Source organism: Crotalus tigris, unplaced genomic scaffold (assembly GCF_016545835.1).
Source record: "Crotalus tigris isolate CLP2741 ecotype Arizona unplaced genomic scaffold, ASM1654583v1 scf7180000019016.1132606, whole genome shotgun sequence".
Lineage (NCBI taxonomy): Eukaryota > Metazoa > Chordata > Lepidosauria > Squamata > Viperidae > Crotalus > Crotalus tigris.
In genome coordinates this window covers 458,646-477,738 of record NW_024097330.1, presented here as the reverse complement: position 1 = coordinate 477,738, position 19,093 = coordinate 458,646, and the positions used below count along the sequence as shown (strand labels likewise).

The 19,093-nt window shown below is 44.6% G+C and overlaps 1 protein-coding gene across 3 annotated transcripts in view; it reads left to right on the top strand.

Annotated features, from left to right (window-relative positions):
• TBL1X (transducin beta like 1 X-linked) overlaps positions 1-19,093 on the top strand; it is a 110,003-nt gene that overhangs the window by 61,177 nt on the left and 29,733 nt on the right. For 2 of the 3 annotated variants that reach the window (XM_039358394.1, XM_039358396.1), the window contains 3 exons: positions 8,322-8,595; positions 9,079-9,211; positions 9,458-9,599. In XM_039358394.1, the coding sequence (XP_039214328.1) occupies positions 8,322-8,595; positions 9,079-9,211; positions 9,458-9,599 (549 nt within the window). Of the gene's footprint in view, positions 1-5,190; positions 5,253-8,321; positions 8,596-9,078; positions 9,212-9,457; positions 9,600-19,093 lie in introns of those variants that run through there. The other variant, XM_039358395.1, reaches the window with a different exon arrangement.

Genomic DNA, 19,093 nt, shown 5'->3' with positions numbered 1-19,093 from the left:
CAATGAAAAATTGGGTGTATTTGCCTGAGATTTTTGGGTAATTCTAATTCTACTGTTACTGGATTTATGATTCTTTTAATTGGAAAAGGTCCTATATATTTTGGTCCAAGTTTTTTACAGGGCTGTAGGGACTTTAGGTATTTTGTAGATAAGTACACCATTTCTCCTATAATGAATGGTGTAGGCTCAACCCTTTTTTATCGGCTTGTGCTTTGTATGCCTGCCTAGCTTCATCTAGTGCTTTTCTAACTATTGGCCAGGTGTTTTGTAGTTTTTCCATCCATTCTTTCAGCGAAGGGATCGTTGGTTCGTTTGGGGTTAATTCTGGCATGGGGTTGAAACTTTGACCGGTGGCTATTTGAAAAGGAGTGTAACCTGTGCTGGAGTGGACTGCATTATTGTAGGCAACTTCTGCAAAAGGGAGTAAGTCCGCCCACTCGGTCTGCTGGAAACTAAGAAAACATCTTAAATATTGCTTAAGTACGGAGTTCATTTTTTCAGCCCCCCCATTTCCTTGTGGGTGGTGGCTAGATGTCAGTCCCTGAGTGGTTCCTAAGAGGGATAAAAATTCCTTCCAAAATGCAGACGTAAATTGCACCCCCCTGTCAGAGATGACACGTTGGGGTGCCCCATGCAATCTGTAAATGTGCTGGATGAAAAGTTTTGCTAAGGCTTTTGCGGTGGGAATCTTTTGGCAAGGGATAAAGTGCACCTGTTTGGAAAACAAGTCCGTGACCGTCCAGACAACAGTATTACCATTGCTTTCTGGCAATTCCACTATAAAATCCATGGTTATTTCTCTCCAGGGGGCTGAGGGACTTGCCACTGTTTGCAATAGTCCTGGCGATTTCCCTTGCAACCTCTTTGCAGTGGCACATTTTGGACAACTGGCCACATAACTTTCTATGTCCTTTTCCATGGATGGCCACCAAAATTGCCGTTTAATTAAATGTAAAGTTTTTACAAATCCAAAATGCCCTGCTGATTTTGTGTCATGGCAAAGCTGCATGAAAGTGACTCTGGGTTTTTGGTGTATATATAACTTTTCCCCCACCCAAGGAAACCCGTCTCTCATTGTGCACACATTTTTGTTTTTCTGGAACCATTCATCTGTTTCCAAACTTTTTCTGAATTCAATTCCAGTTTGGCTGTCCAGTTGTGGTTTTAATTTGGCTTGGGTTCTTGTGGTTACTGGTGCTGCCAGTTGTGACTCTGCCATTATTGGTTTAGAGTCTGTGGTTCGTGCGCTGTTATATTAAGGCATGCGAGGAAGTTCTTTCTCCCTGGTTAATGTTTGAGCTTAAATTGGAACTGGTGAAAATGCTGGAACCAGCGGGCTTGTTTGGGATTGAGTTTCCTGGATGTTTTCAGGGCTTCTAAATTTTTGTGATCAGTCCACACCTGGAAGGGGATTTTGTTGCCTTCCAGGAACTGTCGCCATGTGAGTAATGCCCAACATATCCCATAAGCCTCCTTCTCCCATACGGGCCAGCGCTGTTCTGTTTCCATGAGTTTCTTGGATGTATATGCACAGGGTTGCAATACTCCATCATCATTTTCTTGTAATAGAACAGCCCCCACTGCCACATCACTTGCATCTGCCTGTATTACGAAGGGCTTGTCCATGTCTGGGTGCCTTAGTACTGGTTCGGCAGAAAAAAGTCTCTTTAGTCTCTCAAACGCTGCTTGGCACTCCATTGTCCATGTTAGTGGCTGGCTAGGTTTTACTGAGGATGCTCCCTTCATTTTTAGTAAGTTAGTGAGGGGCAAGGCTATCTGGACAAATGAGGGGATGAATTGGCGGTAAAAGTTTGCAAAGCCCAGGAAACTTTGTAGTTGCTTTCTTGTGCGGGATGGTGCCCAATCTAATACTGCTTTGACCTTCTCTGGGTCCATTTCAATGCCCTGGGGGGGATATGCGATAACCTAGGTAGTCTATCCTTTCCTGGTGGAATTCGCATTTTGAGAGTTTGGCATATAGGTGGGTGGCTCGCAGCTTCTTTAAAACTGCTCTGACAAGGTTGACATGTTCCTCTTTTGTTTCGGTGAAGATAAGAATGTCGTCCAAGTAAACAAGGACCCCCTTAAACAGGTGCTCCCTTAGAACGTCATTGATTAATTGCATAAAGACTGCAGGGCCCCCTTGTAATCCAAATGGCAAGACTTTGAATTGATAGCACCCCATGGGGCAGTTAAATGCAGTCTTCCATTCGTCCCCTTCCTTAATTCTCACACGATAGTAAGCTTCCCTTAGGTCTAGTTTAGAAAAATTTTTCCCTTTCGATAGGTGTGACAGCATGTCTTTCATGAGGGGCAGAGGGTATAGGTTGCTTTCACTGATTGTATTCAGGGCCCTATAATCCACGCATAAACGTAAAGAGCCATCCTTCTTCTCTCTAAACAGGACCGGGGCAGTCACTTTAGGCTTGGCTGGCTCAATGAAACCTCTCTCTAGGTTTTTTTTAATGAATCTTTCCATTTCCTCCTTCTCCTTTGGGCTCATGGAGTATAATCTGGGCTTCGGGAGTTTTGCCCCAGGCTTGAATTCAATGGTACAGTCTGTGGGTCGGTGGGGGGGAAGCTCATTCGCCCTCTCCTCACTGAAGACTTCAGCAAGGTCTCTATATTCCTCTGGTATTTCTGTTAATCTTTTTTCCTCTCCTATGGATGCTTTTTCTATTCTTGATTCTGGTAGCCTCCCTTGGGATTTTAAGTCCATAGGGTCCCCCTTCGGGAATTTGATTTCTGTCATCCTCCAATTTACCCAGGGGTTCCATTTTTTCAACCATTCCATCCCTAGAATCATTGGGCATTCCATGCCTGGGGTCACCACAAACATTATGTCCTCTTCATGTTTGCCCAGGGAGAGGTGTATTGGTAGAGTGGCTAGGGTAGCTGGCACCCCCCCCCCTGCTATGGATCCATCTAACTGGCCAAATGAGATTGGTTGTTCCAGTCTCCTCGATGGGATGCCCAGATTCCCCACTAGTGTTGGGCTAATGAGGCAGCGGGTGCAGCCAGAGTCTATTAAGGCTTTCACCTTCACAGCTTCGGCCATGGGGGGAATTAATATAGTCACTGTCTTGAAGATGGGTGTGATGCGTCCACTTACCAGGGGTTCGCCCTCTGAGCTGTCATCTGAGGCATTCACCGGCCCTGTGGTGTAGGCTGGAGTTCTTTCCCCTTGGTGAGCAGAAGTGGGGGGTTCCGCAATTTCCATCATTCTCATGGCAGTTTCTTTTGGCTTAGCTGAAGACTTTCCGGATTTGTTGATTGGGGATCTGTCTGGGTTGTGCTGGGGGGCTTTGGAGCGGCATTCTACAGCTCGATGCCCTTCTCTTCCGCACTTGAAACACCCCATTTGCTTCTTGGCTGTAGCCTATGATTTCACCGGTTTGTGTGTCAGCTCAGGCGGGGGGCGGCTCCATTGTTTTCCTCGGCTGTGTCTTTTCAATATGCCGATCTCTGCTTCCTCTGCCAAGATGTACTATTCCTCAAGTTGGTGTGGGTCCCCTTGGGGCAGGCAAGCGTCATATAGATCATAATTTAGTCCGTCTTTGAAATGGCTAAGGAGGATGTCTTCTGGCCAATTCAGTTTGCTGGCAATGGCCCGGAATTCTTGTGTATATTCAGCCACCGGGCGTTTGCCTTGCCTCATCGTTTTTATCCTTTCACGGGCTTTGCGATCAGCCAGGGGGGTCTTCAAATCGTCTTCTCAGAGAGGATGAAACGGTTGAAGTTCACCACCCAATCTGCAGCCGGTCCATCCAGGGCAGACTGCACGATCCGGATGCGGGCTTTGTCGCTGGGGATGTCCTGCCCGTATTTCTCCATATAGCTGAGGACTTGGGTTAGGAAAAACCCCAAGCGTGTTGGCTCCCCTTTGAATTTCACCTCCAACGGCGAATGTCTTGGAATGGATCGGTGCCTCCATTGTTGGTGGTAGTGTCTTCCGTTCAGATTGCCATCTGTGGTCTGGTAGGGGTGGGGACTACTGGATCAGCAGATGTCCCCAGGGTTGCAGGTTCCACGTCCCCCTCGATGTCTCTCCCTTTGCGGCTCCAGGAGCTGGGGCAGCCATCGGGCTCAGGATTCTTCTCTCCTAGGGAGCTGAGAGTTCTCTTCATCAAGAGCCGAGGTGGCGCAGCAGTTAGACTGCAGTACTGCAGGCCACTTTAGCTGACTGTGTTCAGCAGTCAGCGGTTCAAATCTCACCGGCTCAAGGTTGACTCAGCCTTCCATCCTTCCGGGGTAGGTAAAATGAGGACCCAGATTGTTGGGGGCAATGTAAATATATATATATACATTGCTTACTGGTGTACACTGCTTAGAGAGTGCTTGCACTTAAAGCAGTATATAAGTCTCATAAAATAAATAAATAAATAAATCAGGTCAATAGCTTTCTCTAGGATCCAGTCTGAGTACAGTGCCCAGCTTTCTCCCTCTTCACTTGCATGCAGGGATTTCTCCATCTCCTGCTTCCATTCTGGTTGCTTGGTCCCCCGTCTCAGGGTCACCTTTCTTGATTCCTTTCCCCACTTACTTTTCTTTCCAATGCCCATTGACCAGCGAGACTTGTGGTCCCGTGTCTCCACCACTTCTTCTCCTGAGGAATCTGACCTCTCAGATCCCAACATCTGGCAAGGTTCCAATTTGGTCAGCGGCTCTCTTCCCAGGGAGTTTTCCCCCTTTCTTGCTCCATTGTCTGACATGGTGATTTTTTGCAAAATCCCCCGGCAAGGGTCTCCCTTCCAGGTGGATTAATTTTGCAAGTCCTGTCTAATGTAAGGACCCACCCCACTTTGCATCTTAAGAAGACAGAACTCTTGGAATAATTCTTCCAACAGGAATCCTTTATGAAGAGAAAATGGTTGCAGGCATGCTAGACAGGACTTGGGGTCCAAGCTCTCCCATTCAAGGTTTTAAGGGGTTCCCCAGTAGTCCCACCCAATCACCCCCCTCTTCCAGTGACAGTTTCAGGCATCACAATCCCACCCCTTTTTCCTTTCTACCGGCTGGATGGAGACTTCAGAGAAAACTACATGAAAGGTAAATAGCCTCCTTTGTTATGATAAGGCCTTTTGGTGCTATCCACATTCAATCCCTTTGAAGTTGTACCGAAGGAAGTGAGGGCCATAAAGCCCCTTTGTTCACCCCCTTCTCTTTCTTTATGACAGAATCCAGAGAGGGCAGAAATGGGGTTTTCTATAATTGATAACTGGAGATGAAGTATAATTGGATTCTGACACAAGGTATGGAGTTCATTCATCCCCCAAGTAGACTAAAATATGAACAGGGCTCAAAAGTTCTACAAGTTTATACACAAGAATCTGATCTGCTATTCATTGTTCAAGGCTTTTTTGTGCTAGATAAGAGTCAACGAATTTCAAGGAGGGGCTACACTTAGATCTTTTATGGAGGTGTAGAGACTTCAAACTGATGATGCATTTGACCCCACCCTTGGGCTTATCCTGGTCATATTCTACATATCATTTTTAATTCTAAATTGCTCTTAAAAATTAGAAGAGAGGTACATTGTGCTATTATAGACCAGGGCTTTTCAACTGGTGGTACGCAGGCACTTGGCAGGTGGTACATGACCCTGCCTAGCCTAGACAAGTGTAGCAGGGGGGAGGGAACAAGCTAAAGCAGCGCAGCACAGGACTTACCATGAGAGAGTCATCAGGAGCTGCAGGGCTGCTGGGGCGAGACAAACGATCAGCACTTCCAACACACCTGGAAGAGTAAGGAGGAGGAGGGCAGAGACAGGAGAGGATATAAAAGGAGGCAATTTTGGCAAGAGAGGGAGAGAAAAAGATGCAGCCCTGGGAGGAGTAGTCAGATGGACTTGCACTGAGGAGAAAAGAAGGAGGGGGGAGAGAAGAGAGGTGATAAAACAGACCAGCTGGGAGCTGATCTACAACTTTGTGGCAGCCATCCATGCCGGGCGCACAAACAGTTGGCAGTGAAAAACAGGCAAGAAACGCAGCTAGGGAAGTGTTGCCCTCCACGAAGAATGAAGAAAGGCACTATAGGCTGGAGGTGGCAAGCAATTGGCCTTCGCCCACTTCACACAGCTGGCTCTGTGGGCTCCAGAGGAGGTTGTATTGTAAGCAGGGTGAGAGTCCACATTACCTGTGTGATGCGCCCAGTCTGCCCAGTTTTGGCAGGTAGCAGCATGCTCTCCTCATAGCTCAGAGAGGCTGAGCTGGGCGAGGTGAAGCTGGCAAGAAGCCAAACCTGCCTGGGCACATGCACAAGAGGCAGTAAGCACGCATCCCAGGTAACCGTCCTGCCCCACAGACTGACTGCATTCTGAATGCTTCCCTTTCACCCGGGACACCAGGCCCTTTGCACTCAGTATTCCTATGTGCTCATCTAGGCAGGTTCGGCTTCTGGCCAGCTTTGGCTTGCCCAGCCCCAGGGGATGGTGCCTTTCTTCATTCCTTGAGGAGGGTGACACCTCCCCAGCTGCATTTCTTGTCTGTTTTTCTCCCTCCCTCATCACAAATATCTTCCCACCACAAGGCTGTGTGGCTCTTGTCCAGGAATTTACAGAGACCTTTCAAGCCATGGCCACCGGCAGCATGACCACCGGCCGTGCTGGCAACCTCTCCCCCTCCCCTTGTCCCTTCCTGGGCACAGAAGGAGGAAGGAAGGAGATGGAAATGAGAAGGAAGAAGGCAGGGAAACAGGAAGGAAGAAAATGGGAATGAGAAAGAGGGAGGCAGGGAAGGATGGAGGGAGGGATACCGGAAGGAAAGGAAGGAAGGAGATGGGAATGAGAAAGGAGGGAGGGAGGGGAGGAGGAGGGGAGGGAAACAGGAAGGAAGAAGATGGGAATGAGAAAGAGGGAGGCAGGAAAGGAGGGAAACAGGAAGGAAGGAGATAAGAATGAGAAAGGAGGAGGCAGGGAGGGAGGGAAACAGGAAGGAAGGGAAGGAAAGAGGTGGGAATGAGAAGCAGGGAGGGAGGGAGGGAAAAAGGAACGAAGGAAAGGAAGGAAAGGAAGAAAGGAGGGAGATTGGAATGAGAGGGAGGGAGGGTCTGAAGGAAGTCCTGTCTTAGCACTTGGCCATAAGCAGCCCTGCTGCTCTTTTGCCATCCCCTTGCCCCCTCCTCCTGGCCTATCCTGGTGGTCTCTCATCCTGTCGCTAAGGATGCTTTGGTTACAAAGCTAGGTTTCCTCGCATGGAGAGGGAGTGGGCCTCCCTCTGACTCACACACTTTTACCTCCTATACCCACCATGAGCAACTTGGCCAAGGAGAGCAAGCACAGTAGCAGCAGCCTTGAGGAGGAGATAAACGCAGCTGGGCACCCCCTCGGGGAAGTTGGGCTGGATTCCGTTGGGCTGTGGGGTCCTGGTGCCCTAGGAGCTTGAGAGTTGGGCTGGGCACTTGCCCTCCACTGCCCAGGACTCAAAGCAGCCCGCACCATCATCCTGGAGTCCCCAGAACGGCCCAAGAGGGATGGCGAGGCTCCTCCAGTGGACCATTGACTTAGTTTGTCAAAAGGTTTTAAAGATCACATGACCCTGAGACACTGTGACCATCATAAATATGAATCAATTGCCAAGCATCCAAATGTAAATCACATGACCCTGAGGATGTTGCAATGATCATAAGTGTGAAAAATGGTCATAAGTCACTTTTTTCAGTGCCATTGTAACTTTGAATAGTCACTAAGCGAACTGTTGTAAATCAAGGACTACCTGTACTTTATCACTTTTTTCCTTTTTTTGCCAGCAAGTTTTTGACACTTTGCTAGGCAGCTGGTGGTACTCAAATATTGCCGTACCCTAAAAGTGGTGCAATTGGTAAAAAGGTTGAAAAGACTCATTATAGACTATATAGCTATGTGATTCATCCAATGTTGGACTAGAAATACTTTTGCTGATCTAAAAAGGAATTTTATTATGTTCTTATTTAACCTTCATGAGAAAAAAAGCAATAAAATGACTTTTCTGAATCTCCCCAAATCCAGCCTTTGTAAATCAAGATTCCAGATCAAAAGGTTTCAAATGAAGCCTTACTTTTGTTAAGTATAATTTTATGTGATACTCTGAGCAATGTCTTCTGAGGATAAGTCAAAATATTTTTTCTTGTTCTTAGTGTGTGACTTCTGTACTTTATTTTATGATTAATCATTCAATTTTTTTGTGGTTGCATAGTAGTCTAGCAAGTTTGTAATAAAAATTCTATAGATTCAACTGAAGACTAATTTCAGATTACATGGTAATCGTATTCTGCTTAGCTAGTATTTCATCTTATTTTTCAGGAAAATTTTAGTTTAATTCTTTTTTTCTTCTTTCCATTCCTAGGATGGTACAGTGTTTGATGGCAGACCTATAGAATCATTATCTTTGATAGATGCAGTAATGCCTGATGTAGTGCAAACTCGGCAGCAGGCTTTCAGGGAGAAATTAGCACAGCAGCAAGCTAGTGCAGCAACAGCTGTAGCTACAATAGCAACAGGAACAGCAGCCACAACTACTACAACAGCCACAGCAACAACTATTGCTGTCTCACAGCAAAATACACCAAAGACTGGAGAAGCCACTGTGAATGGAGAGGAGAATGGGGCGCATGCAATAAGTAAATTAAACTATGTTTTCTAATGAGTATGTTTAGATCAAATGCAAATTTATGTGACAAAGCTAGATATATGTATAGATATTTTTGAACTCTAGATTTTTATGCTCCAAGACCAAAAGCCACAGACACATTGCCCTCATTTTAGCCTTACGTGTTACTTGATGCCTTTTCACTATTGTCTTTCATGTTCAGGTTACTACATGGAGATTACAAATAAGCATTCTGAAATTTTAAATTGTATTGACATGTTTAAGCATTATAATTTTCGTTGGTCCTCATATGCTGGGAATAGAAAGCGGGTTTAAACTGCCTTGATATCAGTCAATAATGGTTTTGTCCTCTTGGAAAAAATTAACATTTCCAATCGATATTTTATGATTAATCTAATTTTCCTATTAGTTTTGTTACTGTTGTTTTATTTTCGTTGTTCCTATTTTCATTGTACTTAGTGTTAGTTTACATAGATTTATGCATGTTTTGCAGATAATTACTCAAAACCAATGGAAATCGATGGGGATGTTGAAATTCCTTCTAACAAAGCAACAGTTCTTCGGGGTCATGAATCAGAGGTGTTCATCTGTGCCTGGAATCCTGTCAATGATCTACTAGCATCAGGGTAAATTAGCATTAAAACAAATGTGAACTTTTTGACACTTTTCATTCTTGCCCAGCAATATCAACTCTTCCAACAACAGTAAATAGAATTTGGCAGATAATCTTCATTCTCGGAAGGAAGACATGTGCTCATACGAAGAAATGGATTTCCTACTAATATATAATAATATTGTTTCAAAACAATATTTTGAGCCAACAGAACCCCAAGCTTTTCTTTGTGAGTAATATGTGTATTCATTCTTTTTAGATCTGGTGATTCCACTGCCAGAATATGGAATCTTAATGAAAACAGCAATGGTAGTTCCACACAACTAGTTTTGAGGCACTGTATAAGAGAAGGAGGGCATGATGTTCCCAGCAATAAGGATGTAACATCACTAGACTGGAATGTAAGTTGACAGATAAAACTCTTCTGTTATCTATAAAATACAGCTTGTGTATAAAATACGATATCCGTGTGTGTGTGTGTGTGTGTACATACATACATATGTACGTATATACGTATCTATATCTTCTATATAAATAAAAATGTAAACGTTCATTTGTTCAAAATCATAGATCTCTGAAAGTTCTTCACCGATTGCTTTGAAATTTTGACACGTTGCATTTGAATACGCATGTTTTTATATACATACATACATACATACATATATATATATATATATATTTATATATATATATATATATATATATATATATATATATATATATATAATAGTCAAACACCATGATAATATAAAACAACTGTTTAATAAACTTAGCTTTCGTCGGCTAACTGCCGACATCATCAGAGTGCAATGCTAGAGGTTCAAAAGCCTGCTTATAAGACCAGCTGCTTCTGCGCTCTGCTCATGGAGCGCATAACCGGTCTACCCGCCCCAGTTGGTCGTATTGCTTCTAATTGTCTCGCATCCGTCTGTGTATTTGTAAATACAGGGGTCATCGCCTCTCTTGTCGACGCTCTCTTTGCTCACTTTAGTCATGTCTGGCTACACGTTGCTGTAGGATGGTCTCCCAGTGCCTCCTGTCCTATGGCCATACCCCTTGATATATGTATGGCGCCCCATCCCCCGTCATTGGTTCCTGCACGGGACCATGTTGGGGATTGCTCCCCTTTGCCAGTCATAGTTCTTTGCTGTTGTATGAGCCCGCAGTTCTGATCTTGTGTAGGTTGCACCCATTGCACTCGTTGTGAGTTGTTGCGCCGTTGTTCCCACTTCCTTAATGCCTGATAGGCAGGCATTAACTCTATGTGGTGATTAATTGAGTGCTCATCCAATAGCCAAGCCTCCTTCAGTAACCAACTGCCCTTGGTGATATCCTAGGCAATGGCCTCCGCCCCAGCAAGATCAAACACATGATTGTTGCAGGCCATATGGGCCCACACCTTAGAGCACTGCTCATGCCATCTAATGGCCAGTTCATGTTCATGAATCCTAGTTCTAAGATGTTTGGTCGTCTCCCCAATGTAATTGCAGTGACAGTCCTTGCATTTCACTCTATATATCACCGAAGATCTTTCTTCATTGGGGAGTGGTTCCTTGGGGTGCATTATTTTGCATATAGGGTTTGATTCAGTTTGTGGGCAATACAGATATTATATGGATTCAATATCCATGCCATTGCCTCTGACACTCCATTGACATATGGTAGTGTTGTCCATGCTATAGGAGTGCCTGTGTGTTGCGCTCTGCGAGGCTGATGTGATCTGCTGTACTGTCTGATGAAATCAACAGGGTAGCCATTACGCCTGCAGACACAGTATAGATGAGCATGGCTGTCGGTGAGCACTTATCCGGGTAAACCAGTTACACGCTTCATGAGCAGAGCGCAGAAGCAGCTGGTCTTATAAGCAGGCTTTCAAATCTCCGGCATTCCACTCTGATGATGTCAGCAGTTAGCCAATGAAAGCTAAGTTTATTAAACAGCTGTTTTAGATTTATCCTGGTGTTTAACTATTTTTCTTTACATGAATGTACCCGGGATTCGTATTTTTAGTATAATTAGAGGCTGTGTGTGTATGTGTGTGTGTGAAGGTTCCAATAGATGAGATCAAACGAATCAGAACTCCGAGGCTAAAAACTTCCTCAAAGAACATGTTAATTGGTTACATATCAGCATGGTCAAAAGTGAAACCAAGTCTGAAATTCCCTTCAAAGAGTCATGCTATTACAAAGTTAAATTTCTCACCCCTCCCATCTTTGCTGCAACCTAGATTGAGCAAGATGGTTGCAGCCAGGCTTGTTGTAGAGTTGATAGTCGGCCCCCCTAAGAAGAGAGCAAATCCTGTAGAGGAAACAAAAATACAAGTTAGGAATCCCCCCTGGGTTTCTGAGGATATTTATCATAAAATCTCTGTATTGTCTATCTGCTTTCACATCTGTACATTTCACCCAGGTGGCTTCTGACAAGGGGTAACTCTTCCACTGAACTAAATATTGTAATTTACTCTTATACAATCTAGAATCCAAGATATGTTTTATCTCATAATGAGTTTCTCCCTCTACTAAAATGGGACCAGGCACCTTTTTAAGAATCGGCCGTAAGGACAATCCTGTGACTGGTTTTAACAGAATGCAATAGAAAACAGGGTGAACTTTCCCTAATAGCCATGGCAGTTTTAACTGAATTGTGACAGGATTTAAAATTCTGATTATGGGAAAAGGACTGAGAAACTTAGGTCCCAATTTTTTGCTAGGCAGTTTCAAACTTAGATATTTAGTGGAGAGGCAAACCTTCTCCCCCACATGGAGTGGCCTCTGGGAAGACTGCTTCTTATCGGCTTGTTGCTTGTATGTCTTAGCTGCTTGGGCTAAAGCTTTCTTTACGTTTGCCCAAATAGTTTGTAATGAGATCACCCATTGATCTAGGGTCTGCGAAGTAGGAGGTTCTTGGGGATATTTGGGCATAGGGACAAACTCCCAATCAGTAGCTACTTTAAACATAGTAAGTCCAGTGCTACTTTGTACAGTGTTGTTGTACGCTATTTTGTTGAAAGGCAGGAGGTCCACCCAGTTAGTCTGTTGGTAATTTACATAGCATCTGAGATATTGTTCCACCATTGCGTTTGTACATTCAGCCAATCCATTTGTACAGATGATATATCCAATCAGTTTTACAAATTCCCTCCAAACATTTGCAGTAAAATGAATCCCCCTATCTGATATAATCCTTTTTGGTGCTCCATGGAGTCAATAGATGTGTTTTAAAAATAACCTGGCTAGTTTTGGGACAGATGGGAGTCCTGAAGAAGCAATGAAATGAGCTTGCTTCAAAAAAAGATCAATGACAGGAGGTTTTCCAGGGTGCTTTTTTCATAGCTGCGCAGGTAGCACAGCTTTGTACCTAACTTTCAATGTCTTTTTTCATGCCTGGCCACCAAAACTGCTGCCACATCAAATGTAGTTTTTAGAAAACCAAAATGACTGGCTTGTTTTGCATCATGATTACATTGAAGGGCTGGAACTCTGAGGGATACTGGAAGGTATAGTTTTGAACCCTTCCAGGCTAGTCCGTCTTGATAGGTCAATAGTGATCTATTGTCTTTGAACCAGGGGTCTGTTTTGAGTTCCTCTTTGAGTTTTTCTATTAATAGACTATCGGGCTTCTCAGATTTCCTCTGCATTTGACCTTTCATGGTTACTTGAGAGGTTGACTGTGGTAGAGGAATGATGGAATTAATAACTTCCTCCTGATGGAGTTTATATTGGAGCATTCTAGACAAAGCATCTGCCAGGATGTTTTTTCCCACAGGGAGGTATCTGAGGGTCAAATTAAAATGATTGAAGTACTGTGGCCACCTAGCTTGTTTAGGGGACAATTTTCTAGGGGTTTTTAGTGCCTCTAAGTTTTTATGATCAGTCCATACTTCAAAAAGCACTTTACTCCCTTCCAGGAAATGACGCCAAGTTAGCAAAGCCCATTTCACTGCAAAAGCCACCTTCTCCCAAACAGCCCATTGTCTCTCTGTATCTGATAGCTTTCTTGAGGTGTAGACGCAAAGTTATAGGTTTCACCTATTATTTTTCTGTAGGAGAACAGCACCCACAGCAACATCACTTGCATCGGCCTGAATGACGAAAGGTTTGTTGGATCAGGGTATTTAAGAACTGGTTCTGCTGCAAATAGTTGAATTGCTCAAAAGCTGTCTGGCATTCCATAGTCCATTGCAAATGTTGACAAGACATTTTTAACAGTTCAGTCATTGGCATAGTGATTTTCGCGAAGGGATGAACCGACAATAGAAATTAGCGAACCCCCCAAAACTTTGAAGTTGCCTACAGGTTTGCGGAGGCTGCCATTCTAGCACTGCTTTGACTTTGCCAGGGTCCCTCACTAGAGATTCGGTAACCTAGGTAGTCAAGGTATGTCTAAGCTTGGCATGGAAGCTAGCCTTCAACAACTTCTTAAGCACTAACTTGACATGTTCCTCCATGGTCTCAGTGTAGATGAGGATATTGTCAAGGTAAACCAAACCCCCCTTGAACAGATGATCATGGTTTATCAGCTGCATAAACATGGCAGGGACTCCTTGGAGTCCATTACTTTGAACTGAAAACTCTCCAGAGGACAATTGAAGGCTGTCTTCCATTTTATCCCCCTCTCTAATTTGCACCCAGTAATAAGCTTCCCTTAAGTCCAGTGAAGATTTTTGTTTTTGCCAGGTGGGCTAGTATGTCTTTCATAAGAGGGAGGAAAGTGCATGTTTTCTATGCTGACAATATTTAACCCTTTAAAATCCACAAAGAGCCTCAAAGATCCATTTTTTCTTTGAATAGCACTGGAGCAGCCATGCGTGATTTTGCAGGCTGGATAAAGCCTCTGGCCAGATTCTTGTCAATGTATTCTCTCAGTTTCTCCATCTCTCTAGGCATCATAGAATACATTTTTGGCTTTGGGAGTTTGGCATCTGGTAGAATTTCAATTGTGCAGTCGGTGGTTTGGTGAGGAGGAAGTGTGGCACATTCCTTTTTGCTAAAGACTCCTGCCAAATCATGATATTCGCTGGGAACAAGTTGGATCCCTGGTATTCATTCTACAGTGGCCTTTAATGTCTCGAAGGGTTTCCCCGGCTTCCTACTGCTGCAGCCCCCTTTATTTCACTGAGCTCGGTGGGCGGGAGGAGTCCTGTCGCCAGTCTCAGAGTTCTCCCACCATTCTCCCACCAAATGTTTGGTCGCCACTTATCAAGCCATGTGAAGCCTAGAATCACAACCTCTTTCATCTTAGAGATCACCACAAAGTGGATGATTTCCCAATGCTGTCCCATTTCCAAATGCAATGGCTCGGTTAGGTATGTTGCAGGGGAACCTCCGATAAGGGACCCATCCGCCGGTTCAAACTTCATGACTAGGGACAACAGTTTAGGTACTGTGGGGAGGTTGATTAGGTATCTGGTGCAACCTGAGTCTATTAGAATGTCTAAATCTGTTTGAGCCCCCATCTTTGGCACTATAATTTTGGTGGGAATATTGAAAGGTGAGATGGGTTGACTTACCATTGGATCATCTTCACCATCCTCATCACTATTGTAAGGTGCCAGTAGGGGCAGGTGCTCAGGTGGAGATCTTGCTTCTCCCTTGGAAGGAGAGGAGATTTGGACAGCTTGCTCCTGTTGAGCCCAATTGACTTCTCTCATCTGGCTCATGGTAGTTTCTCAACTTGGCCGTTGGGGTGGGTGCATTCTTGTTTTGGGGGGTAGGAGCCAGGCACTCTGCAGCTCGGTGACCTTGCTGACCACATCTGAAGCACTTGATGGGAGTTCCAGCAAGTGCTCTAGGAGCGCTAGCCACAGAAGTAGACTGGAGGCGTCGACCAAATAAGCGTTTCTCTGGTCCCCATCTTGGTTTTGACTCCTTAATCACTGACTTCTTGGGCCTTCCAGCTCAGTGTCTAGGGTCATCACCAAGCTATACCATTCTTGGAATTGGTTTGGAATTCCCCAATAGATATATGCTTAGAGTAGGTCACAGTCCAGCCCTTGCTTGAAGTAGTGGATCAGCAATAGTTCTGAATGCTGTCCTAAGTGACCAGTGACTCTCTGGAATTCCCAGACATATTCTTTCATTGGGCGAACACTTTGTCTCAAACGGTGGATCTCTTTTTCTGCCTGCAGGGCTTGGGATTTATTCTCAAATCTTGCCCTCAATTGCTCCATGAATAGGTTCATGTCCAGCAGTTCTGGGAGTCCCTCGTCATGCAAGTTGGTCACCCACTCAGCTGCTTCCCCCTCCAAGTTGGCTGTCACTGCAATCACCATCGTGGCATTGTCAGAGTAAGCATAGGCACAGAGATTAAAGTGGGCCCACACTTGATTCAGAAGAAAGGTAACTTCTCAGGGTCTCCATCGAATGTGGGCTTGATAGGGGGTGGCTTGAGATATTAGGGGGCCAGACACACTGGCTGCTGGGCAGCTTGCTGATCCTGTGGCTGGGGCTGTATTACTCTCCAGAATCCCCTGTGCTGGGCTCTCGGGCTCGCAGCTTGATGCTGCTGCATAGGGTTTGGTTGATATTGGGGGCTTGAGATTGCTGCTAAATGGGGAGCAGGTGATGTAGCATGGGCCCCAGCTATGGGAGTGGGACTCCAGCGGGGAGTAGAAGCAATGGATGGTCTTTGCTTAACCCCCATTAAACACTTGCACTGGACAGTAAGAACCACTTCTCTGATTTCCAGCCAGTAAAACTTCTCCTTCAGCTGTTTGACCGAGGCACTGTGGACTGCCGTCTGGTTCTTCCACTCCGTGGAGTTGTCCCAACCAGTTAATTCCTTCCCCTTCTTCTGCACTGTGGTTGAAGAACTATGGAGCTCTTGAGCAGTCTTGGGATGTTTCTGTGCTGAGGGGCAGTCTCTGCCTGGTAGAGGTTCGCCAGGATCGTGGTTCCTTCTTGTGGCACCAACTTCCCAGGTTGGATTATCCGGTTCTTCATCATTAGGCCTTCTTCAATGGCCGGAGCAGCCGCTTGCGCTCCACCAGCCAAATCCCCACTGTGACCAGCAGCAGATTCCTATCTCTTCTCCATACCGAAATCTTCACTGAGTCTTCGCTGTCCTCACAAGGTGGAGAGTAGGCAGCTGGGGCTCAGCACCCCGTGAAAAATAACATTTTGAGTGAGACTTGGTTTAATATCAACGTTCCAATAGACGAGACCAAACAAATCGGAACTCCAGGGCTAGAAAATTTCTCAAAGAACATGTTTATTGGTTATATTGTATCGGCATGGTCAAAAGTGAAACCAAGTCTGAAATTCCTCCAAAGAGTCACACTATTACAAAGTTAAACTTCCCACCTTCTCCCATCTTTGTGGCAATCTAGAATGAGCAAGATGGCTGCCGCTATGTTTGTTGTAGAGTTGACTCTGTGTGTGTGTGTGTGTGTGTATGATATGTATATGATATGTGTGTGTGTGTGTGCATACATGCATTTGAGTGAGCGAGTGTAAGTGAATAAATAAATAAATGAGAGCCCACTTAGTGTAGTGAGTAAGGCACCAGGCTACAAATCAGGAGACCACGAGTTCTAATACGAAAGCTGGCAAAGTGACTTTGGGCCAGTCACTCTCAACCCACAACATCATATTCAGGTGACAAGCTGGTTGGTCAATTCATGTTGCTATCAAAGGATTAACATTCAGTTGATCCAAAAACAAAAAGTGGAACCTGCACTTAGAATATTATAGATATAGATATAAATATTTCTTCCATTTTTTTCTTACACTTATAATAGTAATTTACATTAGCACAGATGTAAGCAATTTAATGCCTTCTAGATGTTTTGGATAATGGTTCAGTAGCTCCCATAATATTATCAGTTATTTTAAATGTATGCTAATAGTCTCCTTATACCCAGAATCAATATTTTCTGCAGGAACAGTTTATTTTTTAGAAAACTGTAGTTAGGAACCATTTGTTAATATATTCAAATTAAAAAATACATGTATAATATTTAAATAAAATATTTCTAAAGATCCAGCAAGAATCTATCCCAGTGATGGCGAACGTTTTAGAGACCGAGTGCCCAAACTGGAACCCAAAACCCACTTATTTATCACCAGGTGCCAGGTGGGTGTGGCCCACTGGGTGGGCATAGCTGTGGTGGTCTTGGCACATTGGGTGGGTGTGGCCAAGGTGGGCATGATCACTTTGATGTTGCTCATGGAGAGGGATGCTTGTGGGGACCGAGCGGGGTTGGGAGAGATCCAAGGGGTCTCTGGAAGGTGGGGTGCTGGGCAGGAGACTCATCCTGCGGGGTGAGGTGAGGCAGGGCGGGGATGCCATTGTCACAGGGCAAGGTAAGGCAGGGGCCGGGGCGGCTGATGCCTCACACCATCGGCTTCTGCACACAGAGGCCAGCGAGCGCATGGGTGCTGGGATGCATCCGGCCATGTGAGACCTCGGTGAGTTAGTGGGCAGCTGGTTGAAGAGGGACAGTTGCCATCTCTGGGGCATGGCATGCGTGCCCACAGAGAGGGCTCTGAATGCCGCCTCTGGCATGCGTGCCATAGGTTCGCCACCACTGATCTATCCTATAGTTTTTTATTTTTCAAAGTTACAAAGTTTGGAATTTGTAGTTTAGTAAATGAATCAGAAAATATATTTTAAAAAGAGATAACAAATGGAAAGATAAAATATATCAAACTACATTAAAGCATCCATATGAACGTTATTAAAGTGAATAAACTACTTAAGTTTATGTACATTAATCCATATAGTTTGTGAAACAAACTATAACTCCTATTAATCTATAAAAAGGAAAAGTATAGATTGAGTTATTCTCATCATGTACAGTGGTACCTTGGTACTTAAATGCTTTGAAACTTACCGAATTTAGTACTCAACACATTTTGATTTAAAAGTTTTGTCCCAGTACTCAAGTGCTCATCATTTGTTTGATACTCAACAACTTGTTGATGCCAGCTGCCTTATGACTCACTACATTATTCCTTACGGGAAAATTTTGTTTGGTACTCATCATTTTTGGTACTTATTCAACTTCCTGGAACCAATTAAGGATGAATACTGAGATACCACTGTATTAAAGCTTACATTATATTCAGATACAAAAAATAACCATATCTAATAGGTATGAAATATCAGTGCTTCCTGGTGCCTGCGGTTTCCCATTCTAAAATGGCACACACTTTCTCTAGGTCCATCTCCACCCCCTCATGTGAGAACCAATAGCCTAGGTAGTCAATCTTCTCTTTGTGGAATTTGCACTTTGAAAGCTTAGCATATAGTTTGGCAGCACGGAGTTTATTCAGGACGACTCTGACCAGTTTTATGTGCTCAGCTTTTGTCTCAGTGTATATTAATATATCATCCAGGTACACCAAAACTCCCTTGTACAGGTGCTTATGTAGCACTTTATTTCTCAGTTGCATGAACGGTGCAGGGGTTCCTTGTAATCTAAAAGAGAGCACTTCAAATTGAAAGCAGCCCAGGGGGTAATTAAAAGCAGTTTTCCATTCGTCCCCCTCTCTAATTCTGACTCGGTAATAAGCCTCCTGTAAGTTCAGTTTAGAAAATACTTTCCCCTTAGAGAGGTGGGGCATATCCTTCATGAGGGGCAAGGGGTTCACATTCTCCATGAACACCATGTTCAGACCACTGTAATCCATGCAGAGACCCATCTTTCTTCTGGAACAACACTGGGGTTGCCACCCGTGGTCTAGCCAGCTGGATGAAGCCCCGAACTAAGTTCTTGTCTATGAACTGGCACAGTTCGTCTAACTCCCTGGGAGTCATGGAGCACAGTTCAGGCTTTGGAAGTTTAGCTCCGGGGTAATCTCAATGGCACAATCTCTGGGCCGGTGAGGAGGGAGTTTGTCTAAACCCCTCTCACTGAATACTTTCACCACCACTTTCACCACTTCAGCCAAAT